Source organism: Clupea harengus, chromosome 12, assembly GCF_900700415.2.
Source record: "Clupea harengus chromosome 12, Ch_v2.0.2, whole genome shotgun sequence".
Classification (NCBI taxonomy): Eukaryota; Metazoa; Chordata; class Actinopteri; order Clupeiformes; family Clupeidae; genus Clupea; species Clupea harengus.
Genome location: NC_045163.1, coordinates 16,094,037 through 16,113,682, shown reverse-complemented (window position 1 = coordinate 16,113,682; position 19,646 = coordinate 16,094,037). Strand labels below are relative to the sequence as shown.

Genomic DNA, 19,646 nt, shown 5'->3' with positions numbered 1-19,646 from the left:
GTTTCACGGCAAGAGGCCTGCAGCTTTGTACCAACTGTGATAGGGTCAGCCCACGTAGACGTTCACTGGCTTACACCCACCTGTCAGTTAATTGAGCGATAATGAGCTCGTACCTTCCGCCTAGATAAACTAGGATATGCTCTCGCCGATTGTTTGAAACGCACGTTGCCCTCACTGGTGGGAGTAAGTTGCTAGCTGCACCTTGTCAGGAGTTTCATGCCGGAACTTCACGGTAGGCATTGGTATGTTACTTTCATCACTGTCTACCGGTTAGCCTGGTTTACTACGTGGTCTGATTTAGAATGCTTTGGGGGTAAAACAAACCGAAACAGTTCTCTGTTGTGATCTCGCTTAAGGCTGACTGCAGTGCTTAACTCCTCGTAGCCCCTGGCTCGTTTGACTATAGTATTCCAAGAGGTCTCCCCTGGCTACTGGGGTTAACAAGGGACGCCAAGCTGACGTGGGTCCCTCCTCCCCATGTCCACCTGGATCCTTCCTTTTGTATGACCGTCAAGGCCAAGGTAGGCAAAGCACTGCTTCATATTGTAACTCTTTTAATGTGTCTGAAATGTTTTTATATTTCAAATGTCTATTTTGTAATTATTAAAGGGATGAGATAGTTATACTGTTTCAGGGAAAATGTGCAATATCTGTCAATGTTTAAAACAATCTCTCTTTTGTAGATCACAGCAGCAATTGACACACAGTTGATAGTCTGGCCACTGTTTTCCTCCTGTTTATTTCTTTGATTTAGTTCTGTGTGTATTGACTGACCTAGTTGAAGCCACGTGTCTCGTTGTTAGGTGTAGTTGTATTATTGTCACCCATTTCTGTGGCCTGGGTGCCTAACCCAGGGCGAGTGGCAAGGTAACACTGTATTGGTACATGTATGGTACTATTCTGCCCCTTAAGTTGCTGTGTGAACACCCCCCTAGTGGTTGAGTGGAGTTTGACATGACCTGTATAAGGTTGTTCTCTGTGTGATTTATCTTGACCTCACCGTTTGGCACTTTGCAGTATTACACTAGTGTGTGCATGAGTGTGCTATTCATCACGTATGGCTGAATAGTGGTCAGAGGTACTCTAGCCGTGTTACTATAGTTACTCTGGGTTGGCCCCCTGGGCCTATGTTATGTGTTTTTGCTTTCTTTTCTTTTAAGTCTGATGTATGTATCGTCATCGTGTTTTTGTTACTCCTGCCAAGTAAAGAACAACAGAAGATCTGTATTGAAATACATTATTTATTGCTTATAACAGCCTCGGTTTGAATCCATTTAATTGGGTAACATACAAAGTATTGGGAAACTTACCATATGGTCACACAACAACCAAAACTCAGCCATGCTGATATTCATTTCAAAATCTCTGCTGATGTAACCAACATGTGGCATAACCATTGCTAGTGCAGTAGGTTGCAAGAATGAGGAGGACAGATGAAATTCCCATTGGTGAACAAGTTTTGATGAAGCAGCTTTCATAGATCATTGTATCCCTGAGAGCCTGTGTCAGTGAGGCATATGACTAACATTTTGATGTATGTCATTTGGCTGCTGCTGGTTGTTTTCAACTGCTTCTCTGCTTATTTCTAGTGGATATGTAAGCAGGGCCATTTTGGTCATTGGTCTTTCCCCACATTCTCAGTAGATGTACATAGGGCCCTTTTGATGCACCTAAGGCAAACTTCTGCTCCAGTGTCTCTTAGATAAGAGGGTACATTTTGGCGATATGTTAAATATAAAAGCAGGACTTGTGACCATGCCATGCCTTTTCTTTTGAAGACAGAACTGCATAATAGTTCCATACAATTTGTTAGTTATTGAACCTCTTGATGTCATTATCAAATCCAAGTTAGCCATGTTTGGAGAGAACCCAATGAGATGGCAGAGCCAAACAACTGCACATTTGTAATACAAAATTTAATTTGTAATGAAATTTGTTCACAGCCCACATATGTGATCCATGGCAGTCATACTTCACCAAATTAAACCCTCAGTAACACTCCTACAGGATGGCAATCTGGATTATTTTCACTTCTGGAAGAATGTGCACACTGTAGAACACCCTGCACCATTTATTTTAGTGAAACCTTGACCAGAAGTATAGTCTTGTGATAAAAATCTTGCTTATTTCGTTTTTTGAACATATAGTGTGCACTTGAAAACATCATCAGCAATGCAACTTTTTTATTTGTATTTCTCATTGAAAACTCATACTGATGTGCAACTACCAGAAAGTTGATGCTGAATGGAGAAGACTTAATGACAGGACTCTTCTGTCGAACACAATCTTTGAATCACAACTCTAATGTGTTTGGGCAAAGAGAAGGGGAGGCAACGTCTCAGGGTGCGCTCTTCGGTCCGCTTGTGATCCCTGTGGCTGAAGACTTGCAAGAAAGCAGCAGCAGTCTGTGGGTCAACTATATTCAGACAACTGGCAACCCCAGATCGGTATCCGAGGAAAACCCATACTGATGTGCAACTACAACAAAGTTAATGTTGAATGCAGAAGGGGCTTGTGTTTTATCCACACACGATCATCCCAGTTATCACAGTGCCCCCTTTTCATTACGTTAGTAGGCAAACAATTTGTAAAGACGTAACTTCCTAGACCAGTGAGGGAATAGGCGTCTGGAAGGTTTGAGTGGATGCGTCTCTCTCCTCGCTTGGCTGAAAACGTAACATTTATTAAAACATCTTTCCTTATTCAACCATATTTGATCTGACTCCATTTACTTCGTCTGACTCCTCTCTATTAGGAACTCAGCCTTAGCTCCTAGCTTTTAATGTATATTAGTACCGGGTTTTGCAGGCTGATCTCCAACTCATTCTTTTGTACACCTATCGTCTGTATATGAATTCCTTCCTTACTTATTAATAACCGGTTTTGTCTTGGAATAGTGTCACTTAGGAAAATGCGACGGCCGATTGACATACCCACGACACAGGCTGAAACTATTCTGGATCTACCTCAGAGGTCTTACAGTCTTGTTACAGGGCCTTGTAGCTTGTTAGTCGACTTGGTTCAGGGACGGGCGCCAGGCTGCAGTACGATTCCGTATAACCATTCGATCCAGAGCAGAGGCTTGGGCAAACCACCGCTATATAATACAAATAAATACCATATTTGTATTATATAGGGTTAGGGTTTGAGCTTTGATTTTAAGCTACAGTTCCCTGTAGCATGTCTAGTCTAGTTGAGAAAGCCAGTTCCCTCAAAGTTTTACACTTATGGCCACTTTGGGCATGAAACTACCTCTAGCCCGTCATCTGTGGAAACACCGGAACCTAAGAGTACTTCTCTAGTTAAGAATTTCTTAAGAGGGCACAGTGGGTCAGAATTACCAATTTATTATGTCAAGTTACTACTCCAGTCTACACATTCAACAAGACTAAAGTGAAGAATATAAGTTTTTAAAACACCACATGAAACATAAAACACTTGGAGGACATGAACATACCTGGCTGCTTCGAAGTGACTACACACACAGATGTGAGGGAGATCTGAAGACAGAATGCTCCAAGTTCTTTGACTGTCTTACCCTTAAGTACCCATTTTAGTCCTGCATCTGGCCTAATAATTACCCCCATAGATAAGAGGTTTCTCAAGATGAGACTCACACATTAACAACCAAAATGGAGGGAGTTCTCACCCAAATTTGGGGTGGACCCCCTCCAAAGAGAGATACCTTTGCACTCTCACAGAGACCAGAATGATCAGGTCTCTGATACATTTTCACATTTTAAGCTTTGAGGACAAAATAGAGTCGATATTTCTAGCCAGCAGTGTTGGGGAGTAACGGAATACATGTACCGGCGTTACGTATTTAGAATACAAATTATGAGTAACTGTATTCCGTTACAGTTACAATTTAAATAGATGGTATTCAGAATACAGTTACATTGTTGAAATCAATGGATTACATGACGATACTTCTCTGTTTCACAAGTTTATTCACTCTCTAAATAAATTAAGGCAACTTGATGCATTTCCCAGAAGCCCCAACATGAAAATTAATGAAATGTAGCTATTTGCGTGATCAATAGCTGCTAATGGAGTCGGAAAAGGAGCAGGTGCCAGAGCCGGCACAACAGAGCCAGGGCAGGAATGCTTTTCTATCCTGGACATTCTAACAGCATTTCACGTTAAAGAAAGCGAAGGGAGAACGTAATATAACTGTGCAGTGCAACCTCTGCTTGCCAGCAACCAACCTCCTTTTAGCGTCCAAAGACTCCACCTCCAACCTGAAGAAGCATCTTAAAGTACGTTTTTTTTCATTATTAGCCAAGGGTAATCTGCTGTAGTTTTACTGGTCACCTTGCTATTTTATAGTTGTATTAGTCAGATGTGCGATTTTACATTCTCCTATGTGCTGATTTAATAGCCCCGGAGCCGTGGAAAGACTCTGATTAGCCCTGTTTGACATGCTAGCTAACGTTAGCTAAAATTAGCTTGTGTTCGCTTAAACTGCGGTTAAATTTTTGTAGTATGCAGTTCGGACTACAAACACAAAAATGTATCACATTCAGCCAGTTGGAACAGAAGAACACACCAGAATAGGCCTGTTTAGTAAGCAGGATTTGATGGCCGCATTCCTACACTTGCAAATTGCAATTCAATGTGGAAGTAATCCAAGTATTCAGAATACGTTACTCAGATTAGTTAATGTAACAGAATACATTACAAATTACATTTTTGGGCATGTATTCTGTATTCTGTAACGGAATACGTTTTGAAAGTGTCCTTCCCAACACTGCTAGCCAGGTGTAGTGAGGTGGATTCGCCTATGGTCTCCAACAAATACTTAATTAGTGGGCACTGGCTATAAAGGCCTGGACGTTTGCGGTGTTTGTATTTGTGAACCGCTACCTCCCCTGCTCTGTGGCTTCCTGATTCTCCAGCGGTAGGTTTTCGTCGCCTCTAAGCCAGTTGCGTTGAATTTTAAAGTTCACACCGTGGACTAACTTCGTCCTTTATTGTAGCCTGGGGTTGTGGTCCTCTCCTCCTTCGCTGACCTCGAGAACTGTCGTTCACTCTAATTCCAGGTATGCTCCAATTTCTTGAATGGGTAAGCAGACCTGGGCTCTATTCGTCGTAGCTCGTTTAGCGAGTTACCAAGATCATTTTCAGGATGAGATAATATAAGTTCCTTCTTTTCGATTCGTGGAAGCAACTTTGGATAAACAGACCCCCCAGGACTTCGCGATCGACTCCACAAATTCAGGGCGACATTGCAATTTTAACACATCACTGGCAACTTTCCAACAAATTTGACAAATCATCATTGTCTCCCACAACTCCCTCCTTTCTGTGGCTACACCAAGGGCGGAAATTCTGCCCTCTGGACACGGTGCAGACACAAGCAGAGTTCTAATCCGTTGTAAACAATGAGAATGGCTACACCAGACGTGGAAACGGAAAGCAGCCCATGTCTGCACTGAGAATTCAGAAATAGATCTGGCTTCAATATTTATAATTTTCCGCGAGGTGTGCGTGGCCCTTTTTACATAGATTCTGGTAATCAATCTATGAAATGTAATGAAAATTATATATTTTGCTGTGAATAATGAAGGAACCAATAAATCCGATTATTTCCCAAACCTTCGAGAGCTGTTGCCATGGAGATTTAACGTTACTTTCTGTTTGAAGATAAGGTAGCAGCTAGTGTAGGGTGACCAGAAGTCCCGGTTTGACCGGGACAGTCCCGATTTTGAGTTGCGTGTCCCGAGTCCCGACAAAAACCTAAATGTCCCGGTTTACACCAACCACTATGAAATTGTCCCGGTTGTCAGCGATTATATAACCGATGTGGTCTTATTATAGCCCGATCATTAACTAAACCCATGTAGAAAGACTAATAAAGCGTCCAGCGTATGATTTGAACAATGTGTGTGTGTGTGTGTGTCAGTCAATCGTAGCGGTCTGCGTCTGCATAATCTGTGCAGCCAGCGTTACAATGTATATTTGTAAACATTGTTGTAAAGCCTTTCTTATCTGTCTCGTTTTAACGGTCAGGCTATATCAATAGCTAGGCTACACTAGACAATGCCGAAGAGAAAGTCAGCATTCACCAAAGATTTGCAAAGGGCTTAGCCCTTCCTCCGCGCAATTTCACAGCAGGCTTTCAGCCAATAAAATTATACTTCAGAAAATTCACTCCTCTAACAAATATACGGAATGAATGTTTCCAATAGGGTGTGTGTGTGTTTTTGGATTTGGATTATTTAGGCTATAAATTGAGCGAAATGTTTTACACGCGCGGAATTAAAATGAATACCTATTAGACGTGAATTTCATTCATGTATGAATCATTCAAATTGTTTAATTGATTTTACTGAGCGAACATTCATTTGGCCTTTTACCATCAGCCCTAATGGTGATGGTGGTGGTGACGATGATGATGATGATGAAACTGCGTGTCGGCGCTCGGAGAGTTCAGAATTCCTGCAGTACTCCAGTATTGCCAAAAGGAAATGTACTTACGCGAACTAAACCAGACATAGAGATACGTCCTTTTTCACGTCTAAGACGGTTTTTATAAATCTGTACTTTGACGTGGATTTGATCGCACGATCAAAAATCAACAAATCTGTGTGTAAGTACGTTTTATAAATGAGGCCCATTGTCTGACCTGGGCTGGCACATGTTCAGGATAAAAAGCGTGTCATTACGGTCACGCGCACACGGATTACGGTCACGCGCAAAAGCGTGTCATTACGGTCACGCGCAAAGTGTCTCGGTTTTAGGTCCGGGAAATCTGGTCTCCCTAAGCTAGTGTTGAAGAATGGATTACTTGAAATTAGACGAATTTAAATTATTATATAAAATTGAACAACATACGGATAAAATAAATCAACAAGGATAGCAAAACAGATTGATAAGCATAGAATGAGAATGGCAGAAACGCAGGCAGGACGTCAGACGATATTTTTGTTATATGTGAAGGCTGAGACATTCATAACATTTTATTCAGTCTTACTGGTGGTCCTTTTGTAATACCAACAGGTGCACTTCGTTGTGGATAAGTAAAGCCTATGTACTGTTCCCGCTACGTGTTTTACACAACCAGTGCATTAACGTAGGTAAACAGACAGCCAAACTCGATTACACAAGCCAGGTAGCGAGCGCCTTGCTCCTTTTTTGATTGTCAGGTAAAATTTTATGACTAAAACTGTAATACAGAAAATACTTAGAAGGCATACTAAACACAGCAAGTTACTATTATATTCATTACATCAAGAATCAGAGCAACAACAGATTACAGCACAGCTGGCTAACAAGTGCTAACGTCAGCCATTAACGGAATTATGAATGAATAACGGTCATATCGCCATATTAGAACGTAACGTAAATTACTAATAATTAACACAAACACAGTTCATGGAAATTAAATGTAGGTCACTTAAACATGTTTATCACAGTATGAGATAGTCAAAACACGTAGTCATTGTTTTCGAGGGTGTGACATAACACAAGGCTTACTATGAGCAGGGCCGGTCTTTCCCACAGAAGACATAAGCGGTTGCCTAGGGCGCCCCTCATAATTATTATTTTTTTGCTGGGCAGAGTTTTTTGCGCCCCCTTCTATATCTCCAACCAATATTTTGACATTCAAAAAATAAATCTAACAGAAGGGTAAAATGAGCCAGAAATCGAAAGAGGAAGGTGTACGTACCTCCTTGGTGTTGTCAGAACATGCAAGCACATTGAGGGGTATGGTTAGAGTGTGTGTGTCCAAGCAACTTAGACAAAAGAAATAACGCAGAGATGAAAGCCATCCGGGGCGCAATTCAAGAAGAAAATAAAGGAATAAGAAGAGAAACGTGCCAAGGAGAAAGGTAAATCCTTAACTCCTGTTCTTAGCCAAGAATGAATCCCAGATAAGAAAACTCTCATGAATGCCAGAATTGCCCCGGGCATTTTAGTGGAGTTAAGAACAAAATATGTACCTTATCATTGAAAGCCTTCCTACTCCCTGTCACATAGTTCTTTAAGGATTTTACAGAGTATATAAAAAATGACATGTCCATTTATTATACATTATACAAAAAAGACATGATTAAAGTATTGAGGGCCAGCCAGTCATAAATTACACCAGATAAAGCCAATAGCTTGTCCAACAACACTACAAATATCTTACTCGTTGCATAGCACACCCATTAAGGAAGACAAACACGGTCAACGAGTAAGGAATACTGGTGAAAATCCAAGTGTTGTATTGTCAACTTTAGGCTGTATGTAATCTTGCTAGTTAGCTAACGCTAGCTAGCCAGTGCTAGTTATTGTCACTACCAGATGGTAGTCGCGCATGCGCACAACCCGATCAGTCACTACCCGATGGTAGTCACGCACATCGCGAAAAGATGACTACCATTGCCATTCAGTCGAAACATCAGTCTATCTTTAGCCAAACATAGCGCAAGTTCAGCTGTACCGCAATTTGCGTCATTTTCATTGTGTCATGAAATTGAAATTTGAGTAATTATATAATAACAACGTTAGTTTTGGTGTAGCGAGCTAGCCAGTTTAATTAGACATGATTCAACTAATCAAGAGCTATTCATCTTGGAATGACAAAAGTATGTCAGGCTGTCCAAATACACCAAAATGCTTTATAACTACATAATAGCTACATTTAACAAATAATGATAATACATACTTTTATTGTATCATTTTAGATTCACTTTTAAAATATCTGGCACCACCTGCTGCATCTTGCACTCTTGCCCTTGCAATGAATAAAGGTGCAGTACTTTACTGTAGAACTGTCAAGAATAGGGTTAATGATTTTCCGTTTTCCAAAAAATGAATTTTCCGTTTCACATTTTGGTGAATTCCGTTTTATTCCGTTTCGGCAATTTTTTCTCACCCTGTTGTAGATTGATGGCTTAAAATGAGTGAATAATATGTGCCACAAGTGATCCAGACCTTCTAAGATTGTTGGTTACCAGCCATCAACAGAACAGAAGACTAAAAAAACATTATTTGCAGGCGATTGGGAAGATGAGCGTGCAATGCATCAACCGTTGAACAGGGGGGCGTGGCCGGAGCGGAGTTCAGCACAGATGTGACATTTTGTTCTTTAATTAATGTTTGTTCATCGTTGTTGTGGTTATTTGAAAGAAATGCAGAAATGCAAAATACCGTCTGAAAGTTGCAATTCCATTTTCGCGGAAAAAATAAAGGGAGTGAAGCTTGCCTAGAGTGCCAAATGTGCTAGGGCCAGCCCTGACCACATGGATGCAAAAGAAATGTCAAACAGCGATGGTAGCACAACGGATTCAGAGTTAACAGTGTATATGATGGCACAGAATGGAAATTTGTCACATATGTGCGTTAAACCAAAAATCGAAGGGAAGATAATTGAAATGGAGTTAGACACAGGCGCTGCAGTTTCTCTTATTTCAAAAGAACTGTATGACATACAATTTTGGTACTTACCATTGCGTCATACTAATGTTATACTGAAGACATACACAGGCGAGATGAATTCTCCAGAAGGCGTCATCACAGTCACAGTAAAGATGAATAGGCAGAGGGCTAAGCTACCGCTATACGTATGTGGTTAAAGGGGCCTTGCCTCCACTTTTCGGTAGGGAATGGCTGCGAAAAATACGGATTGATTGGCGGGAAATAAAGATGATTCGCGAGGAAACACTAGACGAGGTGCTACAGAAGCACAAGGAAGTGTTCAAGAAAGAGCTGGGCACACTGAAAGGCATTGAAGCTGCCATAGCTCTGAAAGCAGAACATCAGCCAAGGTTTTGTCAGGCAAGTGTCGTTCCTTATGCTCTCAGGCCTAAAGTAGAGGCTGAAATTGACAGACTGTGTGAAGAGGGCATCATATCACCTTTAAAGTTCAGTGACTGGGCAACGGCCATCGTTCCAGTTGTCAAAAAGAATGGCGATGTAAGGATTTGTGGCGATTTTAAGGTGACAATCAACCCCGTTCTGTGTGTAGAAAAATACCCGATTCCACGAATTAAGGACTTATTCGCATCACTTGCAGGTGGGCAGCATTTCAGTAAACTGGATTTGTCTCATGCATACTTGCAAATGCCTTTTGAAGAGAAATATCGCAAATACCTTACCATTACAACATCCAAGGCACTGTTCTGCTACAACAGACTTGCTTTTGGAATCACGTCATCACCAGCGATTTTCCAGAGGGCCATGGACCATGTCCTCCAGGGTCTTTCGAATGTTCACTGCTACCTGGATGACATTCTTATCACGGGCCAGGACCGTATGCATCATTTAAAGAATTTGGACGCAGTCCTGGGACGTTTGGAAGACTTCGGCCTACGACTTAAAAAGGGAAAAATGTGAATTTTTCAAGGATTCACTTGAATACTTGGGCCATGTCATCGATGCCCAAGACACCAGAGAAAGTCCGGGAAATGGTGGATGCTCAGGCACCTACTGATGTGAGTCAGCTTCGTTCATTTTAGGAATGATTCATTATTATAGCAGATTCATTCCAAACCTGTCATCCATTCTCAACCCGCTGAATTCACTCCTGTGCAAAGGAAAGCAATGGCAATGGACATCAGAATGTAAAACAACTTTTAGAGAAGCCAAGCAGCAGCTGTTATCACAAAGTGTCTTGACTCATTACAATCCAGAGCTCCCCATTAGACTTGCCTGTGACGCTTCACCCTATGGGGTAGGCAGTGTCATTTCACACATCCTGCCGAATGGACAAGAGCCTATAGCCTTTGCATCAAGGACGCTGATCAAGGCGGAGCAGAATTATGCACAGATAGAGCGTGAAGCTCTTTCCATCGTTTTCGGAGTTCGTAAATTCCACCACTACTTGTATGGCAAAAAGTTCACACTCCTCACAGATCATCGACCGATGACCACATTTCTGAGCCCGAGCAAAGCAATACCATCTATGGCTGCCCCGAGAATGCAGCGATGAGCTCTACTGTTGGCTGCTCACGATTACAACATACAGTACAGAGGCAGCACGCCACTGTAATGCTGACGGGTTGTCACGCCTGCCACTGCCTACACCTACAAAAGAAAGGACTAATGCTGTGGACAGTTTTACACATCAACCACATGGAAGCCTTACCTGTGAGCAGCAAGGAGATCTGCAGAGAAAGTAGGACAGATCCTATCATTGCCCGGGTACTGGAGATGGTATCCACAGGTCGTTTGCCAAGGGTCCAGGATGTGGACAGCGCCCTGATGCCATTCATCAGTAGGAAGGATGAACTGACCCTCCAGCAGGGGTGCCTCATGTGGGGTATCCGCGTTGTCATACCTCCAAAACTGAGACACAGAGTGTTGTCTGAGCTACACACCGGACACCCTGTTGTGGTGAAAATGAAGGCTGTCGCTCGTAGTTATATGTGGTGGCCAGGAATCGACGTCAAAGACCTGCGTCAAAGACCTGCCAATCCTGTCAACTTACCCAGAAAGCACCAGGTCCATCACCTCTCCATCCCTGGACATGGCCTGGAGCTCCATGGCAGAGAATCCATGTCGATTTTGCTGGCCCTTTCCAAGGCCATATGTTCATGGTGGTCGTGGACGCTCATTCCAAATGGCCGGAAGTGCACCTCATGAGCTCCACTACAACTTTCAAGACCATACAGGTGTTGAGAGGGCTATTCAGTCGTTATGGACTTCCAGAAGTTTTAATAAGCGACAATGGCCACCAGTTCACATTGAGTGAGTTTGACACGTTCATGAAGGGAAACGGAGTGAAACACATACGCTCTGCACCATTCCACCCAGCCACAAATGGGCTAGCAGAACATTTTGTGCAAACCTTCAAGCACTCAATGAACATGCCTAATGATTCAACACAGACTGGATGCGTTCCTGTTGATGTATCACAACACTCCGCACTCAACAACCAAGGAATCACCAGCCATGCTTTTCATGCGTTGCAAACTGCGATCACGACTTGACTTGTTAAAACCGAACGTAGCATCACGAGTAGAGAAAGCGCAAGAGGCGCAGTGTGCTCATCGTGAAATACATGCAAAAGCTAGGTCATTCCAGGTGGGTGACAAAGTGCTAGTTCGTGATTATGGGGGACATTTTATTTTCTTTACATTTTATTTTTATTTATTCGGGTGATTGTCTTAGAAGTTGACAAAATACTCTAGTTTTTGGGTCTTATAAGACTCTATATGTGGGTATTGGTCCAAGGCAGTCTGAGCTGTGCTTGTTGACATACTCTATAAGGGTTACTTCCGCTCAGATATTTAATCCCAAGAGAATAGAAGTGTTTTGTGGTTCATACGGGTGTTTGAAAAGATCTTCAGCATTTTTAATATTTGAATTTAGAGATTGTTCTAAGTCAATTTGTAAATTATTTACATTAGATTGTGGAGATTCAGTTCTTGGATTTGACCAGTCATGATTCAAGACATAAGATTCCTTTGAGTCCAGATTTCACAATGCTTTTGATAAAGTCAGATGTTAGACTGTGTCTGTTCACACCAAGGTTATTATAGTTAACGAAAACTAACGAAAAAACGAAAACGAGGTGTGATTTTTCTTTTCGTTAACTGAAATAAAAATAAAAACGAGGCTTTATAAAAAAAACGATAACTAACTGAAACTGTATTGTGTCTTTACAAAACTAACTAAAATAAAATAGAATTATAGAGAAAATGTCCTTAGTTTTCGTCTTTGTCAATGTATTTCATAGATGTCAATTGATTTCATACATAGCGTCTATCTTCCGCCGTACCACTTTTACTACACGCCCCTCACCTGGTATCATGGCGGCAAAAGTCGGGAGAAAGCGACAGAGTCCTATTTGGGATTACCTGGAACAGTAACGTGCGGTGAGGTTCGTGGCTGGTGAGGCACTGACTCTTTCAGAGTCAGATTTACAAATATATAAACCCAATGCAGTAGCTTAAATCACCATTCAATTGGCAGCTTGCACATTGACTACTGGTTGTTTTTCATATCAGCATTCTAACATAGGTAAGGTGGCTACATACAGTTGGCAGCTGCTAGCTTGTGATGAACTCGTGTTAATATGTGTGATTATGTACAACTTTAGCTGCAATTTAAGTTTAATTTCTCAAAATCAGCTCACCAAAGTGATCACAACCACTTGTTTGATGTTAAATGGCTTTACATAGACATTAAACAATCCTAAGAGAACGGGAAATTAACGGAGCAAGGGCTTTCTCTGATATCAATGTAATGTTAGCGAATGAGGGGTGAGATACCCCCCCCCCCCCCCTGCTAATATTTAGTCTCCGCTGTACGTCCAAAACCAAATCTATTCTTGAGGTTCAAAATATTTTCAAAACATTTTGGCTTTGGATGTGAGAAGTCGATCGAGTTATCTTCTGTCCCGTCGTTTCAAGCATACATTTTAGCTTAGGCATTGGTCTCCCATTATTGATCAATTCACGTTTTAATTGAAAGTCCAGTTATGAGAAATGTTTTAGCTTAGTTATAGAATCTTCCATTTTCGTAGTCAATGTCAAATATAAGAAGAGTAACGGCAGAACAAGAATAAACCCGACCGGTGGGCTCTCGCATGCTCCCTTTATTGAAGCAGAGGTACTATTTGCCTCCTCTCCGTGCTTTTTCACTGCGGCTTTACGTCAGATCAGCAAAACTAAATAGGTTCTACGCATGCGCTCAACCTAGTTTGTGAGGGATTGCGCAATCTGAGATGAGGCACAGCTCGTCGCTGCCTCACCGTCTCGCTGTCTCCTGTCTGTTTGAACAGGACATGCGCAAATTCTGTTTTTATTACATATTATTTATTATAGCTTGTATCTTCTATTCATTTTGAGCATTTTGTTTTGCAAGCAAAAAAATTAAGCTTCCCTGACTGCCCCCCCCCCCTTGGTTTCTTGCATTCCGCGGTAAAGACTAAAACTAATACTGAAACTAATAAAAACTAAACTCAAACTAAGCATTTTCAAAAAATAGAAACTAAACTAAACTAGCAAACCCGCTTTAAAAACTAATTAAAACTAAACTGAAATTGAAAACAAAAAGTCAAAACGAAATAAAAATAAAAACTAGTGAAAAATGCAAAACTATAATAACCTTGGTTCACACAATAGTTACAGACAGCTCTCACGCATACCACTTAATTTACACTTCAGGTACAGCCGTGCCTGTGACCTTGATGGGCCATTAGGCTGAAGTGAACCACACCCAAGCCACATAGCAAGACTACAGACTTTAAGAATTTTTATGCCTACATGATTTATTACTCCGAGATAAAATCATTGCATGTTGTGTTACAATTACCAGTGGTGGACGAAGTACACTAACTACGTACTTAAGTGAAAGTATAGATACCTGGTGTAAAATATTACTCTAGTAAAAGTGGAAGTATGCACTTTGAATTTCTACTTAAGTAGAAGTATAAAAGTATTTGCCTTCATATATACTTAAGTATTAAAAGTAAAAGTACCTCGATGAATTATGGTTCTAATGGCCTTTTATCATTTTCACATCAAAGCTCCGGCTCAATCAACTGATATAAGGTGAAAATACTAATGCCACTCTTTAAATAGTGTCTTACATTTGTCTATTAAAAAGAGTATAAGCACAAAACATTGAAAGCTATCTATTGCCATTAGGTAAGACCAAGTGGTTATGAAATAACAGCACTAGAGAACAATTATTTCATTTTACATTTATTTGTAACTTAGTTGCACATTTAATGGTGGAGCTATTGGGATCAACCCAGTGGGCAGTAACCCCAAGAAACCCCTTCGCCTTGCGCTCCAACAATCTGTTGTTGTAGCAATGAAATCGACTGTGGACATAGCTTCTTTATGTTCCTCTTCATCTCAATTGCATCCTCATCTATCTTGCGTCACAAGGTGGTCCTTGACATCTGAGAGGCATTGGGCTGAAGATCTTGCAAGAGATCTTGACATGATGGCTGCTCCACCACACTAAAGGGCTGGAGACTCTGGATTATAAAATTCAAAATGGCATGATCAACATTTCTTTGAGAAACTATCTTTGTTTCACCTAACTTTAACTGCCTGAAAGGTGAAGGAGCGTCTTGGTTCTTTGCTTTTCTTTTGCGTGGGGCTGTCAAAATGTCATACCTATCCATGTGACTTGCATGCTTTCTATGAAAAAAAATCCAACCATTAACAACATGTCCACATAGGCTAGGCTACTAATACTCTCATTAATAAATAAAATACACATTTTGGCATGTCCTAGATCTAGGCTACACAGAATGTTGATATTTTTTTTTTAATCAAAGCTGGTCTTTAGAAGGTGAACTTAGGTGATTTCTGATTTCAGTAGCAAATTCCAACAGCCAACTCCTTAGGTGCCATACCATGCATTTATTTAACAAGTCAAAATGCATTCAACTTCACTTGTGTGGACATTAGTGGTATAGCCTCAAGTGGCTCTAACACTAGGATAGCTTGCTTAGCTAAGTGGGTGTGCAAACATCCCGGCTAGAATCACAAACACTCAAAAGTGTGCCCCCATACCAATTTCAATATTTACCATTTCAGTATGCAGGTACATATTCTACGAGCTGCAGTGAAACGGTACTAAATAGCAATCCCATTTATTGTATTGAATCGGATATTCCATCTCCTTTGAGCAGTGTGATACAAGCTATGCTAGCGTATAGCTGCTAGTTAACTAATTTAGCCGAACACACAATGCAGACAATGTCGGTTAAATAAAAAATAATTCGGTTGCTAGTCATCAAACATACCAGAATAAAAATCACTTACCTCAACGTGTTTCTTTAAATTGGAGGGCGAATTCTTGAAAGAGGATATTGTATTGTGCTTAGGCAGGCAGAGAAGACACTCAAAATAAAATGAGTCCTTCTTCCTTTTTTCCAATTCAAAAAGTTCGCCCAAATAAGGCCAAGTTCAGGCAAGTAAGGGTCATCCGTTTCTTCCATCATTTCCATCATTTATGTAGCGTTAAGTAAGCATGAGCATAAAACATCCTCAAAATGCTGCAGCAGCGTTGTAACGAATTCAACGTAGCTCGCGCTCAACGAACGAACGAAACTGACGAAACCGAAAGGACTTCAGAGAAAATCACGCACTGAGCCCTGGTTGGTGTGATTGTGCACTCGCTTTGACCTCTCATTATTTGATTCGCTTTGGTAAAAAGGAACGAGAGGTTTTACTAAATGTAATGGAGTAAAAAGTACGAATTTTCACTTTGAAATGTAGTGAAGTCGAAGTATAAAGTCTCACGAAAATAGAAATACTTGAGTAAAGTACAGATACATCTATATGTTACTTAAGTACAGGAACGAATTACATCTACTTCGTTACTGTCCACCACTGACAATTACAAGTAATTGTAAGCATATTTTTAAACGGAACAAAATCTTGGGTGTATGTGTTTAAGGTAAATAAAAATTCCCTGAGTAATGATCTCACAAGCAGCAGACTGCTGTTAGATCAAAAGGGGGAGGAGTTGAGCTTCAGAGAGAATTGCAAAAACAGAACAATAAGTCCTCTTGTAGATCCTACCAGTATAACATACCTTAAGGCCCCGTCACACCATGACGTTCTGGTCAACGTTCTATGATGTTAGAGGAAACGTTGGTAATCGTCCATGGTCGCTGGTATTGCGCCAGAAGAGCTTTGTGTGAAAGCTGGTGAACGCTGTAATCGTCGGTAATCGTCGGTGATCGGAGGAGAACGCTGGTCCAAAAAAAAAGTTTTGAACATGCACAAAAGTTCTCATGGAGATCAGCGTTCATCAACGTTTAATTTAAACGCTGGAGAACTTTCGTGGAACGTTTTATTAACTTTGCACGCGTTTGGCTATCGTAGTCAGTCGTTGGGTAGGGTAGACTGAGTACCTACAGTTGATGCACCCGAAATAACTTATGTGCGCAGCAATCCTGAGACGTGATTTTTAGTTTGGACATGCCTACTAACGTCCTCTTTGATCGAGGGAAATTTGAGCACCTAACCCATCTCTCGTAGGAAGATATTGGCGAAAGTTTTTTCACCAAGGGAAGATCTTACATACAATTAATATGTTATCAACCATACGTGATCAACAAACGCAACTTACATCATTGCAAACGTTATTCTGTGCACTATACATCTACATATCCAATGCTATCATGTCATGCAAGGTCATTGCATAATCTAGCGAAAAGCGGAGTGGAGGGTATTTGCTTGCTTGAGCCAGCATGAAGTAGATGTAGGCTACTGAACTCGAACATAGCTGAGCACTGTTATAGCTGGTGCTGTTCCATGGCAGATGGATATGATATGAAGACTCTTGTGACATGGACAATGTGTGTGGATGTGTTGATGTTTTCTAATAATAAACATTGAGAAACACAAATTCAGTGACAAATTTAAATCATTTATTTTAATAACATAAAACCCCAGGAATAACGCCCGTTATTTCGTAAATCACAGTAATAATAACAGTAAATCTTCGTCCGAAGACATTGCTAGTGAAAGAGGCTTTGTATTCTTCTTACTTTCAGCAGCGCTAGTAGCAGAAGCCCCCCTCACACCTTTTCGTGGTCTTGGAGGCATGATGTTCACTGTTCAGATCAACTGAATCCACTATGATTTTCCAGCGTTTTATACCCGTTTGACCATAAAACCCACACGCCGCAAAGCGCTTTTCTGTCATTATTCACACGTTAATTACACCTTTAACACGCTCTTCTAATGTTGACTTATCGTTTGTCGCGCTGGAGTGACACGTCAGCACACGTTTGTCGCGGACCAGTGACACGTCACTTGGTCGGTGTTACACACTCCTCATGCGTCAGTCCCACGCTAGTCATGTGTCAGTCCTACGCTATTCTTTTGTTAGTAACACGCCAGATGTGTCCACATCGCCCTAGAACGCTCGAAATTGAACGATTAGAAAGTTCAGAGAACGTTGACCAGAACGTCATGGTGTGACGGGGCCTTTAATAAGATGATAACTGCAGAATGTGTTTTCTCAAAACAGGTCTTAGCTGCTGAATTTCTGACTTCATCAAATGATCCAGGAGCACTGAATGAATTAAGGAATGCCTTAAATGGTTTGGCATTCAAGTGCCATGGGAATCTGGATAAAAATGGATTTCATGAGATAATTCTGTAACTACATTTGTAACTAACTAACTGTAACTCTGTAAACAGATTGATTCCTTTCTCTTAGGGATGGACACATCTGTCTCCTGAGCAAGCGAATGAATGTGTGTGTGTGCCTGTAGGCTGGCCAGCCGTCGTATCAATGAATGAATGAACTTACAGGACTGTTTAACCTACATTTGACCACTGACTTTGTCTTTAGGTGAAATTGTTTGAATTGAAGGAAATTTAAAAACGTTTTATTTCTTTCAATCATTCCATTTCTTTCATACATTCAGCTTCTTTAAACCTGCTTTTGTTTGCGAAAAAGGGCGCCATGCTCATTAGCATCCAAATGGTTATTCTGGGCGCAGACCTTGCTGTCTGCAGCCTCTCACACCCAGAAAGGATCTTAGGTATTACTTATGTTAACAGAAACATTTTTGCTTCCCGTCTTATGGAAATAGGAGACACCATTGGGCTTCTTTTGATCACAGATAAAACCTGTGGCTTAGGATTTGACTGTTTGTTTTTCTGAGACCTCTTGCCAGTTTCAGGAAGTTGGAGAACAGATGAAGGACAACTGCCCCATTCAGCGCCTTGCTACAATGTCAACAGAGGGAACAGCAGAACCGTTTGAACTTCAAACAAACGCCATGCAGCATCTGGCCAGGACGTCGAAAGGGGGACAAACTCAAACCACAGCCAACACCCTCAACCATCACAGACGAGCAACACCTCTGGAATCCGCAGCACGGCAACACCTGAAATGATTGCCAACCCCCACCCAAGAACCTTGACGAAACAGCATATCAGGAAATTGCCATAGGCTGAATGACCCCATATGGAGCAAAGACCACAGGAGGCAAACAACTGAGACAAGCCAAGTGTCAAGACACACACACAACACCTCTCAACTCCAAGGGACCACGAAAAAATCGGGAACGATTACCATCACCATCAAAGACACTCACACAGACATTCTGGAGTCACACACACTCACGGCTGACACAGGATGGTTATGTTGACATAACATCGGGAAGGAATTTTGTCCCTAAATCAGAGGTCCACACAATTGGCGAAAAAGCGTGAGAGAATGCCACATTTATGAGACAAAGACTGAACAAAGCCACTCACTCAAGAAAAAGAAAAAGAAAATAGTTAAATGATCTGACGTTTAAGACAGACAGTCTTAAAAAGGGGGAATGAAGGGACCGGTATAGTTAATAAGAATATGCCATAGTCAATAATTCAATGATCTTATACCTAGTTATAATTGTTACTTTTATTTGGATTTAACTAGCATGTAAACATTCCTGTGTGAAGGTATTTTTTTGGGTTGACCTGAGGAGTGAGGTGAGACAGAGACTTTCACCTCCCCCTCCCCCGGTCGAGACAAAGAGCTTTGTACCCATGGCCCATTTGAATAGATGGTAACACCCCTTAAATATCAGTGTATTTAACAGACTGTCCCTCAAGGGATAATCAGATGAGTCTGAGGTGAAGCTATGAGTGGACCTTCAGGCTTTGTCTCCCTTGGTGGCAGCCATTGTATAAGATTAAAACCTGAATCATGACTGACTAAAATCCAAGACTGGTCTC

At 41.2% G+C, this 19,646-nt stretch overlaps 1 protein-coding gene across 1 annotated transcript; it reads left to right on the top strand.

The window, feature by feature from the left end:
- Positions 1-11,064: 11,064 nt before the first annotated feature.
- On the top strand, positions 11,065-12,364 carry LOC116222883 (uncharacterized protein K02A2.6-like). Its single transcript, XM_031577957.2, has 2 exons — positions 11,065-11,319; positions 11,352-12,364. The coding sequence occupies exons 1-2, from the start codon at positions 11,065-11,067 to the stop codon at positions 11,919-11,921; spliced, it is 825 nt and encodes a 274-aa protein (XP_031433817.1). The 3' UTR covers positions 11,922-12,364.
- Positions 12,365-19,646: the final 7,282 nt, after the last annotated feature.